General features: G+C 42.3%; 1 protein-coding gene across 2 annotated transcripts in view; it reads left to right on the top strand.

Moving 5' to 3' along the window:
• B3GLCT (beta 3-glucosyltransferase) overlaps window positions 1–13,591 on the top strand; it is a 1,059,223-nt gene extending 1,045,632 nt beyond the window's left edge. For both annotated transcript variants that reach the window (XM_086935136.1, XM_086935137.1), the window contains one exon: window positions 12,352–13,591. In XM_086935136.1, the coding sequence (XP_086791262.1) occupies window positions 12,352–12,522 (171 nt within the window). In that variant the 3' untranslated portion in view covers window positions 12,523–13,591. The remainder of the gene's footprint in view (window positions 1–12,351) is intronic.
• The last annotated feature ends 406 nt before the right edge of the window (window positions 13,592–13,997 follow it).

Raw genomic sequence — 13,997 nt, 5'->3', positions numbered from 1 at the left:
TTACGTTTGTGTGCCATACCAAACGCACGGCAGCATGCTGCTTTGGCATCCTGCGCGGGCTCCGTCCAGTGCTTAAGTTCTTCGACGCCCCCACCAGGCAACTCATGATCCAAGCCACCGTCATCTCCAGGCTGGATTATGCGAGTTCCTTACTGGTTGGTCTGAATCAGGCTGAGATCGGGCGCTTACAAAGGATACAGAACGCCGCAGCTAGAGCGGTGGTAGGCCTCCCAAGATTCTGTCCTACCTCCAGTACCCTGCGGTCACTGCATTGGCTCCCGGTGGCCCAGCGGATCCAGTTTAAGGTCCTCTGTGTCGCCTTTAAAATTCTGAAGGGGTCCCCTGCAACGATTCTCATGGCCCTCCTCGCCCACTACACCCCAGCTCGACTCTTAAGATCTGCGGACCTAGAACTGGCTGTTGTGCCGCGCTTCAAGCGGAGTAGAGCTGGAGGACGTTCTTTTCGAGTGCGCGCGGTGGTCCTGTGGAACTCCCTGCCCCCGGCGATTCGTGCTATGAGGGATTTGCTTTCCTTTCGCCGTGCGGTGAAAACCTTTTTATTCCCTTAGTTTGTTTACATTGTTTGTCTTTTGTTTAGTTGTGTTGTGCAGCTGCCTTGTCGGACGCCAGGACGCTCCTTAGCTGGAGCATCTGTGCGCCAAATAAAAACGCATAACATAACATAACATACATCCGAGAGACCCATACTGATCACATTCCTGCCCGAAATGCCACTCCCCAGATGCAGACTTTGCACACATTACGTGGACATGCGCTAAAATAATGGGTTTTTGGACAGCAATATTTGGGGAAATTTCCCGAATTATAGAAATGGTGCTCACACCCATGCCATTTATGGCGTTGCTTGGGTACACACACAGCCTCCCCAAACCACGGTTTGTCGCCATTGTACTGCTTATTGCTAAACGAGAATTGGCTATTAATTGGGGTAGTAAACGCACGCCTACAGTACACTCCTGTCTGCACAGTATGACATATTGCAACACATAGGGTCCGATTCCGATCTCGTCGGAAGGGCTCCGAATCGGGTTCAGGATTAGCGGGTCGGATTTGGAGGCTGAATTTCTGTCCGGTCCGTACACCGGTCCAGACGACGAAGTACGATGCGAACAAGTGTGAAATCTCCGGCCGAATCGTTTCCAGGTCCGAACCGCTCCGTACGTCTCGGCCGTAAGCTAACCGTGGCGCGCAATGGAGGCGAATTCCGACCGAGCCAGTACGATGCGCGTTCAGACAGCTGGATCGAGTCGGAGCTTCCTGCTCGCAATAGCTCCCGGAGCTGTACTTTGGGGGTCCACATCGGACCCCATGTTACCCGCAGCCTTACAGCTCAAATACAGGGGGAGACCCATGGGTCTCCCCAACACAGGCATGTACGGTGCGGATGGCACTGATGCGTACACACTGTAGGGGGCGCACTTGTCCAGAACGTACCCATTCAGTCAATGGGAGCCCATGTACGCGTTGTACGACTAGCTCCCATTGACTTCAATGGGAGTCCGACCGAAACGAGTCCGACAGCATACGGCTGCATCGTACTCGCTCGGTCGGACTGCTGGAGTCTGGATCGGTCGGAAAACACCCCAGATCCGGCTTGGTCGGAGTGATTTCCGACCCAGATCGGAATCGGCCCCTAACAGTGACACTTATGCACAGTTACAACCACCCACTGCTATGCCGCCTGACATATGGCAACCATTCCATTCCTAAACGTGGAAGTCGTGGGACACTGGTGGCACTTCCACACCGGCACTACACACTCCTGTATTGTACGGGATGAAACAGGATACACATGGGAAAACTGAAACTCAGCAGGATTTGTAACCTTAATATGTATGCTTACTGCTCCCTGTAATACAGATGCCTTGTACCTAATGTTAACCTTGTAAACCGATGTCTACTATTTGACTAGTGTTTACCTTGAATGGGTCATACCCCATACTGCCCTGTAACCAAGTTTGCAACATATGGAAAATCAATAAAAAAAATTAAAAAAAAAAGATTTCGAATTCTTCCAAAGTATGTTATCCTGACTTTTGGAAATAGATATTGTCAGATACCATGCTGGGGTGCTTTAGTGGAGCTTGGAAGGGCAAGACCAACCTTCACAAGTGTTGTGGTAATACCTTTTTACTGATACAGGCAGAACAAATGGTAGGGGATATTGGCTTACTATGGGTTGCTAAATAAATGGTGATCCACAGTCCTAGAAGAATGGCTCCGTCTGAAACTAGATGCAACTGACCAAGGGTTGTCAAACTCTCATACATATTCAAGGGTCTAGATTCAAGCATTTCTTTCACATTCTCTGCATGCAGGCAGCTGTAAAGGCCCCATGCTTTCAGGGCTCAGTGCAAAGTGAAAACTTGTTTCCATGGAGGCTGTTCTACCTGCAACATGCAGGTGACTTGGTGAGACCACTTTTATAGGGAGTGTAAAAAAATATTGGGTATAGTCTAACTGACACTTCAGTCACATTTTGGTGAAGTATTAATATTCTTTAGTATATGTAAATATATGAAAATGTTGTAGGAGTTTTCCTTTTGTTTGGGTGTTAAGTAGACGGCCTAAGGTTGCGTACGCTGATGAATTTTCTTTTCGTACTCTGGGCACGTATTGGCTGCTTCCTACTCAGCTGGCCACTATTTCGGGCCAGATGTTCAGTTCATTCTTTAGCATATAAAAGTGTACACGCCCAAACGTTTTTATTGCACAGTTGCAATTTTAAAATATTATGGCTTTCATCTTAGATTAAACAGCGCCTGATGTTGTTTTAACATGTTTAAACCATGTCCTTTTTATGCAAATTTCTGGTATATTCCTATTTTCTTTTATTTGACATTTCACTCTGCTCACAGTCTTATTTATTTATTTTAAAGGTTTTATATAGCGCTGGCTAGACCCAGAGGTATCAGAGCGCTTTACATGAGCATCAGATCATAGTTACAGGTTACATTGTTACAAAGGTTACACAGTTATTAGAGCATGGCAATATAGTTACTTTTAGGGTCGAGATAAACAATAAGCACAAATAACAAAGGGGAAAAGCAGGCAGGGAAATTTTCAGGGGAGGGGGAAGGAGCTGGGGAAGTAGACAGGTAATCAAGGCGGGAAAGAGGAGGGGAAGGTGAAGGACACCGCATGAAAAGAGGAGGGTAAGGTGACGGGGACACACACCGGAATAGGAGTCAAAGAAACGTCTAAAGTCCAGTAAGCAGTGATCTCAGGGGAAGTGGTATTACTTCCCTATCTCAGTTGCGGGAGGCTCCCTTTATGCAGTGGACTCTCTCAGAGGGGTCTCTGAGACTCCAAGGCCTACATACTGGATCCTTTCCCAAAAAGCGGAGAGGGAGTGCTTTGGCAAGGGGTGCCATACCATACCTCAGCTGTGAGCGGCTCCCTTGGCGCAGTGGACTCTCTCAGCGGGTTCGCTGAAACTCCAGAGTGTAAATATTGGATCTTTCCCCAACAAGGGGAGAAGGAGTGCTTAGTCAAAGGACAGGGGGCTAGGCAGACTAGCAAGCAAGATGGGAGATTCAGGGGAGAAGGGATAGGAGCTAGGGAGGTAGACAAGAGAGAAAGAGTACTAAATGGGAACAAATATAATAACAAATTATTATATAGCGCTGGCTAGACCCGAAGGAATCAGAGCGCCTTACATGAGGAATAATAATGTTGCAATTAACATCAGTTAAAAATATACATAAGTATCAAGAAAATCATTTAAAGAACATAGAGGACAAGGTGAATGGAGCAAGGAAGGGTTAGGTGATAGGGTAAAGGGGTAGGAGGAAGATAGGACGTAGAGACTAGGGGAAAATCTGCCCAAGGGCCGGCTTGGTAGTTGACGGCCGGGGGGTGGGGAGGGGGCTTGGTCCACAAACCATCTCTTCTTTAGCTATATGGTAGCTCCACCGGGCATCAGCCAAATCGCTAGGTCTCCACAGTCTGGGGTAAGTTCCGCAGGTTCAAGTTGCTCATACTCGCAATCAAACTAATAAGCATTATTGCAGTGGCTACTCTATAGGAGTATGTTTAATCTCCTTCGATAGGACAAGGTCAAACTCCTCCCATCTTGGTCCTCTTGAGCTTAACAAATGCATCCAAGAGTTATGGTATATCAAAAAGCAGCCACACATTCTAAGCTTGCACTAAAATATAATGATGGCCATAACATCCACCTGTATGGTAAGCGTGAAATGGACTGCTGCCCTCCGATTTGATAAGGAGAAATTATGATATTATTACAAATATTTAAAAGGATCTTGGGTTCCTGGGAGTCCGCTTATGGTGTCCTTGAGTGAAAAAGGAACAAGACTATCTTCAAAACTCGTACTACATTTGATGGGTCGTGGACCTCAAGTCCGGGTTATAACTTGATCCCCTGTGATATCAGTGGGATACTTTAGCCTACACGAAACTCTTTTACATACGTTCAGTGTTATTCCCAGAGTCTTAGAGGACTATGTATAGTGATTTGCAGTTGTCCTATAATAATAACAAAACCCAGGGCCTAATAAAAGACAGTGGGGGTAAACAGAACATTACACAAGCCAGCTATATGGTGGAAGAGAACAGGTCTAGTAAACACTTAGGTCTAGCAAATGGCCAACCTGATAGATGTACTCTCCGCCTAATTTCATGGAATGTGGTAGGCATTTCGCGAAGTCTATCAGATGAGGTGTGGATAGAGTATATTAAATCCTTTGACATTATATGTCTCCAAGAAACTTGGAGCAGAAAGGATCTTTTTCTAGACAGATATAACTAATTAATAGCCCAGGCTGAACCCTCCCCGGCTGGGAGGGCAAAGTGTGGCCTAATGACCTAAATTTCGTTACGGAATAAGTCCCTAAAGATAGAAAAAATAATGGCTTCCTCGTGGTACCAAGTGACTTTGTTTACCAACTTGATTGTTGTACCTTTGCTTCTAATTAATTGGTACTACAATATTTTTGATACGCAGACATCAGCCATTATTGACTCTTTGCAGGTAGAAATTGCCAAAGTGACTGAAAAATTCTCTCCTCTGTGCATTATGTGGTTGGGTGATTTTAACTGCACTCTTTGCAAATATAGTGGGAGCAAGGCCTGTGGGCTATTTGATACCAATGAACAACCCCTGGCACATTTTAGGCATACCACACAGGGTGATGCATCAAATAATATCATTGTGGCAAATGATCTTTGTATGCTCGACACATTGACTAACACCCCAATGGTACCTATTCCAACTTTTCAAGGGGCCGGGGGTCAAGTCAAGTCAGTAAATTTATATAGCGCGCTACATACCCAGAGGGTCTCAAGGCGCTTGAAGAAGGGTGGGGAATTGCTTGTCAAATATCCACGTTTTAAGTTGCTTTCTGAATGCTAGGTGGTTCTGAGTAAGGCGAAGGTGAGTGGGAAGTGAGTTCCAGGTTTTAGCTGCCAGGTAGGAGAAGGATCTACCTCCCATGGTGGTTTTGTTGATGCGAGGTACAGTGGCAAGGGCTTGGTTGGAGGATCGTAGCTGGCGGGAGGGGGTGTAGAAGGACAGTCGTGTGTTGAGGCATTCGGGTCCGATTTCGTAGAGTGCTTTGTGTGCGTGGGTTATGAGGCGGAAAGTAATCCTCTTATTGACGGGGAGCCAGTGGAGGTTTTTCAGGTGACCAGAGATGTGTTCTTTACGCGGGATGTCTAATACGAGCCTGGCTGAAGCGTTCTGGATGCGTTGGAGTTTTTTCTGGAGTTTTGCGGTGGTACCGGCGTAAAGGGTGCTTCCGTAGTCCAGTCGGCTCGTGACCAGAGCGTGGGTGACCGTTTTTCTAGTTTCGGTGGGGATCCAGCGAAATGTTTTTTTGAGCATGCGAAGAATGTTGAAGCAAGATGAAGAAACTGCGTTGACTTGCCTGTTCATCGAGAGTGAGGAATCCAGGATGACGCCCAGGTTCCGTGCGTGGTCCGTCGGGATGGGTGCTTTACCAAGGGCCTCTGGCCACCAAGAGTCATCCCAGGCTGAGGGGGAGGTGCCTAGGATGAGGACTTCTGTTTTGTCTGAGTTCAGTTTCAGACGGCTGTGCTTCATCCATTCGGCTACTTCTTTCATTTCTTCATGCAGGTTGGTTTTGGCAGTGTTCGGGTCTTTGGTGAGTGAGAGGATCAGTTGAGTGTCGTCGGCGTAGGAGATGATGTTGAGGTTGTGTTGGCGTGCGATGACCGCGAGGGGGCTCATGTATACGTTGAAGAGGGTGGGGCTGAGTGAAGATCCTTGTGGTACGCCGCAGATGACTTCAGTGGCCTCTGACTTGAATGGTGGAAGGCGGACTCTCTGGGTTCTTCCGGTGAGGAACGAGGTGATCCATTCCAGTGATTTTCCTTGGATTCCGACGTTTCTGAGGCGTTGTAGAAGGGTGCTACGACAGACCGTGTCGAAGGCTGCGGAGAGGTCCAGGAGGATGAGGGCGACTGTGTCTCCATTGTCCAGTAGAGTTCGAATGTCGTCTGTTGCTGCGATGAGGGCGGTTTCAGTGCTGTGCTTGGCTCGGAAGCCTGATTGTGAGGAGTCGAGGGATTTGTTGGTTTCGAGGAAAGCGGCGAGCTGGTTGTTGACCGCTTTCTCGATGACTTTGGCCGGGAATGGAAGGAGTGAGATAGGGCGGTAGTTTTTGAGTTCGGTGGGGTCAGCTGTGGGTTTCTTCAGGAGGGCGCTGAGTTCGGCATGTTTCCAGCTTTCCGGGAAGGTTGCGGATTTGAGGGAGCAGTTGATGACGTCTCGGAGGTGCGGTGCTATAATGGAGTCTGCTTTGTTAAAGATGTGGTGAGGGCATGGGTCTGTGGGGGATCCTGAGTGGATAGTAATAATAATAATAATATATAATTGATTTTGCGTTAATTTCTAGCAGATATGTTTACCTTGTCAATGATTTCAGGGTAGAACCAAACCCTGCCAGTGATCATAACTCCCTTTTTCTATTACTGAGCACTGTGGTACCTAGGGAAAAGAGGAAACGATTTTTTAAGCCAATTTATCGCAAGTGATGACTTGCCTGACGGTCACCTCTGACCCAGAGTTGATATTACAGAACTTTGAAGTTCTTTGTAAGAGTGTAGCCTCAAAATTGCTCAAACCTGCTAGGAAGGGTAGCATCCCTGATGTGAAATGGTTTACTGTTGAATGTTCTGCAGCACAAACATCATTGAAGAAGGCATTACATTTAGTCCCACGGGATAAAGTAATGGTTAAGAATGCAAGACAAATCTATAAAAAGGCCATTGAAAAAAGGAAAAGAGAATTAAAAAAGCAGGCCTGGGATGACCTTGAGAAAGCTAGTGATCTGAGAGATAGCAGGGTATTTTGGGAGGTTATAAATCGCCCGTTTTTTAGTAACGAAAATAGGATCATGGTCACGCACATAACTGGGGAGGTCTGGGAGGCCCATTATTCTAAGATATTTAACCCAAAGGACATCACATTATTAAATGAATGTGAGGATGATGTCCCTTTCAATATTGAGACCGCACAACAGCTTAGTTCATCGCTCACATTGGGAGAAGTGGAGGAGGCCCTGAGAAAAGGTATCCCTCTTAAGGCACCAGGTCCTTATGCTGTTCCCCTGGATTTGTTTTAAAATAATTACCAAGTTTGGACACCCCTGCTGCTTAATGTCTTTAAGACGACTATTGTGGGACGCATTCCATCATCCCGGAAAGAGGCGGTAGTTGTGCCCATTTTTAAAAAAGGAAATAAAAGAGATCCCTGTTGTTATAGGCCAATCTCCTTAATAGATGCTTCTTGCAAACTATTGGGTAGAGTAATATTGGCACGCCTGGAAGCATTGGCGAATGTCTCTGGCATTATCGTGGACACCTAAAAGGGTTTTAGGAGAGGCAGGGGGACCACGGAACAGTGCCTTAACCTGGCCATGATTATGGGTAAGTACATAAAGGCCAAGGGCGTTTCAATTCATCTGGCCTTTATGGACTTATCAAGTGCATTTGACACTGTGTGCAGGGGAAAAATTGTGGCTGCTAATGGAGTCTATGGGATTTGAGGAGTCGCTCGTCACTCTGTTGCGTAGATTGCATGCTGCCACTTCTGTAGCTATTCGATATGGTCCAGGTGGCGAAAGAAACGCGCACATTGCCTCAATTGAAGGCGTTCGTTAGGGCTGTATTCTGGCCCCTTTTCTGTTTTTAGTATACACAAATGGCTTAAAACACTTTTTATTGCAACAAGGTTTAGATTTTTCTAAAATAAATGGCAAATACATACCTTTATTGTCTTATGTGGACGATACTGTGTTGATGACCCTAACAGCATATAGTATGCAAAATTGCCTAAACGCTTTTAACGAATTCATGTTGGGACTAGATCTTAAAGTTAACTTTACTAAATCATTCGCAATGGTTTGCGGCCCAAATAGAACAAAAACGTGTAAATATATTGTGGACAATATGGTCATTGAGAAAGTCCCAAATTTTAATTACTTAGGAAATCTTTTTAACAAAACATTGAACTGGGACCATTTGATAACAACCCGGGTTCAAAAGACAAGTAGATCGATAGAGGTCCTTTTCCGTTTCGCCAGCAAACTGGGTCAAAATCCAATAGCGGAACTTATGACCCTGTATAAATCCAAATGTCTGCCAGTAGCGACTTATGAGGCAGGGGTATGGGGATACCAGAAAAGTGTGCAAATACAAATTATGGAGAACAAATTTTTAAAACGTCTTTTATCTATTCTAAATAGTTCTACAAACACTTTCTGTCACTCCGAGGTGGGTTTAGACTTTGTGAGTGATAGAATTCATGTGTCCCTCCTGCTCCTATGGGGGAAAATATGGACCTCAGAAGATTTGCTGTTTACAAAATAAATTTTAAAAGATTGTATGAATCTCGATAGGGCCATGATGATACCATGGCTACGCTATGTGAAGGAAACTTTTTATAAAATAGGTTTACATTTTTTTAATGAAAACCCTAATTTTATTACATCAGACATGAAGGTGGTCATCAAGAGTGCATATCATACTGCTTTAGGTCTGTTCAGACAAGATAAACACACATCAGACCAAGTAGTTATATTACAGCAACAGTTTTATTTGTCTTTCACCACACATACACAATGGCGTTTTTATCTGACTAGACTTCGGTTAAAAGCACTGCACTTTCTAATTGCTTTTCCTAAGCAAGGGGGCTGGTGTGAGAGGCTACCCCCTTGCCCATGTAGTAATGTAGCCCAACAATGCACAGAGCACTTCTGCTTTTTTGTTCACTCTATAAAGTCCCAAGAGATCGTTTTATTAAACCTCTCTTGAGGGATATTCGACCTTGCACATATAAGGAAGGTTTAGAGTATTTGAGATTATTATCAACAGCTGCTATATGTAGTTCTATGCTTAGTTTCATCAGATCTGTCTTACTAATTAGGAATCGTTACGAACTATAAATATGTTCTACTGATTTTATTCTTTCGATATGATATATTGTGTATTGTGTCTTTGTCCTTGAAACCTTTGAATATGAAATACCACCTGTGACTTGTATGTATGAAATTTGGTCAAATGCACTGCACTTTTTAATCGCTCTATCCAAGCAAGGGGGTTGGTGTGAGAGGCTACCCCCTTGTTTTGTTTTACAAGGCCCCAAGAGATCGTTTTACTAAACCTCTCTTGAGGGATATTTGCCTTTGCACATATAAGGAAGGTTCTGAGTATTTGAGACCATTATCAACCGCCGTTATATGTAGTTCTATGCTTAGTTTCCTTTTTTATTTTTACTTAGGAATCGCTATGAACTTCGAGTATGTTTTATTGATTTTATGCCTTTGATATGATATATTGTGTATTGTGTCTTGCCCCTGAACCTTTGAATACGAAATACCATTTGTGATTTGTATGTATGAAATTTTTATATTGTATACTTTTATGATTCTTTTTTTCATCGAATAAAGTTATTTGATGATGATGACTATGTATCTTTATAACAACGATGGGCGCTGAATTCCCTCTGTTTTTATTGGGCAGTCTCAGTTGGGAATATCAGGCAGCACGCCATCATCTGTACCGGTCCCCTCTGTAACTGGACTGGAAAGGACAACCCGTGGTTTCACCGGCTTTTGAAAGGAGCCTCATTAACTATTTTATTTCTCTCTCCAATCAATTTTTTCAGTGTGTTTTCGCTTTAAGATCTAGTACTTCTAAACCTTCAGTGCCATTTACTGTTTGCAAATAGAGGTGCCACGTGTTTCACTATTTGGGAGCTTTTTCCGTGCGATTGGGGAAACACTGTGTGGGGATTATTGAAATTGGTAGGTATCAGATATAGCTGTATCGTTAGTGTCTAGTACATGCATGTTGTATTCACATTGTTTGTGAATTCAAACCAGCAACAAACCTGCACCTGGACAGAGACGTACATCTGAATGCGCAGATGTACTGCTTTTTTTCTTGCGGAAGGCTGTTTCCGTACATTTTATTTTGACAAACTGCATCCTGAGGCTACCCCTAAATCAGCTGAAACCATAACTTTATGTGTAGCGAGTTGAAATATTCCAGGTTTCTGTGATGATAGGATGGAAATATTTTTCAAAGTCAAGGCACACATGATGTTAATATTTAGCTGTCAGGTGGTGCAGAGTTTAACACTGCCCTAATAACTTGCAGAAGATATGGAGGAAATTGAGGCTAAGTGAAGTTCTCTGTTATCCCAACACCAACGTGATTTTGATCCCACAGCCTTCCTTGATTCAGTTTTAGAATCAACCTATCTCATCTAGCTATTAACCACAAGACCACAAAACCTTCTACAAGCCGTTACACCAAAGAAGTCCTTAGATAAATGGCATCTTAATGGCCTTTGACGTGGATAGGAAATCGAGTGACTTGCATCCAAGTTTCCTTAAATAAACCTTTTAAGATGGTACAAGTCTTGATTCACTCTTCTCTTCCTATATTGTTTTCAGCCATTCCAGATGTTCCTCTTTGAAGACTTCTCAATATGTCACCATTATTTGATTTAATTCTTATAACTTGGCTACTAAATCTACAATCATCTCTCACTCCCGATACATCCATTAAAGTTTTTAAATGACAATATGATGGGGGGTTCATAAAAACTAAAAAGAAAGAAAATTAAATGGTCTACAAAACAAACATTTTTGGTTTCACATCACTTGCAAAAAAGCACATGCTGCGGCACAAGTTCTTAAAATCCTGCCACTATACCGTTTTGTTAGAGCTAGCCACTGCCTAATTGCATCCTGCTTATTTCTGTCCTCAAACAATGGTCCTAGATGTGCGCAGTTTATTAATTTGCATTTTATTTCTAAGTTCAAATTGTAACACATTTGACTATAAAAAGTTACACATTGTTCTTTGTCAACATGTGCACACGCACAGATAATAACGTTGCAATCACTCTTGCTTTTGTAGTCTGACAGCTCTCTATGCGTACATTAAGAATGTGCACAACGTTTATAATTGTGGACTTTAGTTGAACTTCGTTTTTGAGGGCTAACACAAATTTCAAAGCTTGTACACCTAAATGTCTGAAAATTGTACATGTGCTTGTACATACTTGTTACATCTGGCCCTTTACAGTTAGGATTATGGCGTATATTCACCATAACTTTTTTTTGGGGGGGGGGGTTTCTCCACATGAAACGTTTTTAAATGTAGACACATTATTTCCCCTACATAGTCTGAAAATCTGGGGTTCTTTAGGATATTATCATTTCAAATGTGCCCGCGTGTGTCAGAATTTTTTATACAAGTGTAGTTGCACATATTGGGAGAGAATAACCATTGGAATCTTGGTAAATGCCCACAAAGTTACAACTTTCTGTGTGCTCCTTTAACTTTTAATCCGAAAATTATGATTGAAAAAATGTGCCCTACTTCAGGATTTTCTGTGGTCAGAAATTCGTTTTTTCGAGCTCAAATGTCCGCAAACACTGATACTATGAATCTGGATTTGTCATTTGCACTCGCAGATTATACTTTAGATGTCAAAAAGATCACGACATAAGAACTGCAGTTCTGGAGTTTGTGGTAAGAAGGTGTCTGGGATAATGCTAGGTACCAAAAGAAAATGCTAACAGGAGCAATTACATAATCATACCGGCTTTTGTTATATTTAATGCAATCATGAAATAACTAGTAACTAAACTAGTAAATTAATTTTTGCTTGCAAAATTGTACTTTTGTTGTATTTGATGCAATCATGAAATAACTAGTAACTAAACTAGTAAATAAATATTTATAAATAGTACACAGTTGAAAATGTTGACTTTAGCTGTAAAAAACGATGTATTTGACAATCTTTTGAGATCTGTTTTTTTCATTCTTTAGGCACGGCCTACAGACTATCCAAAAGAATACCTTTCTCACCAAGTCCCTATATCATTCCACAAACACTGGAATATTGATCCAATCAAAGTTTACTTCGAGTGGTTAGCAGAGCCAGCTGGCCAGGACACCTTCCAAGAACATATCTCTCAACGTGCTAAAGAAGATTTATAAACCTTCATACTGTTCTCAGACACTTCCTGAATTTGTGCTCTTAGAGAACTGAGAGTTACACAGGGGGCTAATGCAATTTTCAGCATGATTGCATAATAAGATAAATTTACCAAATGTTGACAGGAATTATACAATTGGTTGTAATGTAAAATCTGATTGCAAAAAGAAAGGTACGAGGGAACATGACAAATATTGCACCTACTCCTATATTTGTCGCTGATTTTCCTTTGTTTAGAAGATATAGTTTAATGCCATTTTTTTTGGTATAACGTTGTCAAGAAATTTGAGGAACACTGGAATTCCGTCAATTCACATTTGATAGTTTATAGTTACTTATCTTATGCAATTAACACTGGCACATACAATAGATTACGTTGGCTGGATATTTGTGGTTTTTAAGGTTTGTACGCTGGGGAGTTAGTGATTGTGGGAGTGCAAGGAAAATACCTCTATATTTACTTCACATACCTTGGAGTCCTCATTTGATGAAGAAAGATTTTATTAATTAAATTCTGAAATATTAAGTTACAACAGGAGTAAAAAAAAACGTGTACTATGGTCATAGAATCTGCCATTTATTTGGCAGATTCTGTGCTTGCTGATTGCACATTATGAAGTACCTACATAAGTTTAGTTTGAAATTTGCGACCTGTATCATTGTATCAAGTCAGTCATGCCAGTAATATGTCATGGTTCCGTTTCATGTTTTTTTTTAATTTAGATTTGAAGCCAACCTACTTATTACTATATATTTTTTGACAACACAAGAGATCCGATGTCATCTACAGGAATGACTAGCGGGCGAAATTAGACAAATCGCCCAGTCATCCTCCTGCAGTTATCTAACCACTAGAGTGCAGGTACTCCTAAAGACATGCTCTACAGCTCATTGATGCCAAAGACCTTTGACAGGCGCCCCATTGCTGGCAGTGGGATGGGATGCGCTTGAAATTAAGTGAGGACGTTTGAAAACGACTTTGTTTTTGCAATATTCATTCTCTTCAAGCAAAGTACTGTACATAGTAGTACTCTTTACTCTTTATAATTTAATAAACTTGTTTACATCTAATATTTTGAAACGTGTTCTGTTCTCTTTCTCCAAAGTTGTGTGGTTTAGATACGTGGTTAAAAGCAGTAGAATTTATTGTCTGTTTTTTTTTCTTTTTTCATCTCTTTTAAAACTCTGTGTAATTTCTGATGTGTGCAGTAAAATAAAGACATGGTAACAAGTTATTTTTTTTAGCTTTATCTGTTTGCACAAATGTTACATTTTAGCTGCTTTTCAGTTTGATATTAAAAATAAGTATGGTTTAAAGCATGGTATTACAATGGAAGTGCGTTTAGAATATTTTTGGGATAATCTTCATCATATCGATGAGGAGCCCCTTTCTGCATTAGTGCCACAAACCTCAACGGGTCTATCCACTGGAGGGAAAAACAGTCTATTGCTCGGATAAACCAAACACTTAAAGATG

This window comes from Lissotriton vulgaris, chromosome 8 (assembly GCF_964263255.1).
Source record: "Lissotriton vulgaris chromosome 8, aLisVul1.2, whole genome shotgun sequence".
Classification (NCBI taxonomy): domain Eukaryota; kingdom Metazoa; phylum Chordata; class Amphibia; order Caudata; family Salamandridae; genus Lissotriton; species Lissotriton vulgaris.
Note: the sequence above shows the minus strand (reverse complement) of the source record. Positions and strands in the feature narration are given on the sequence as shown.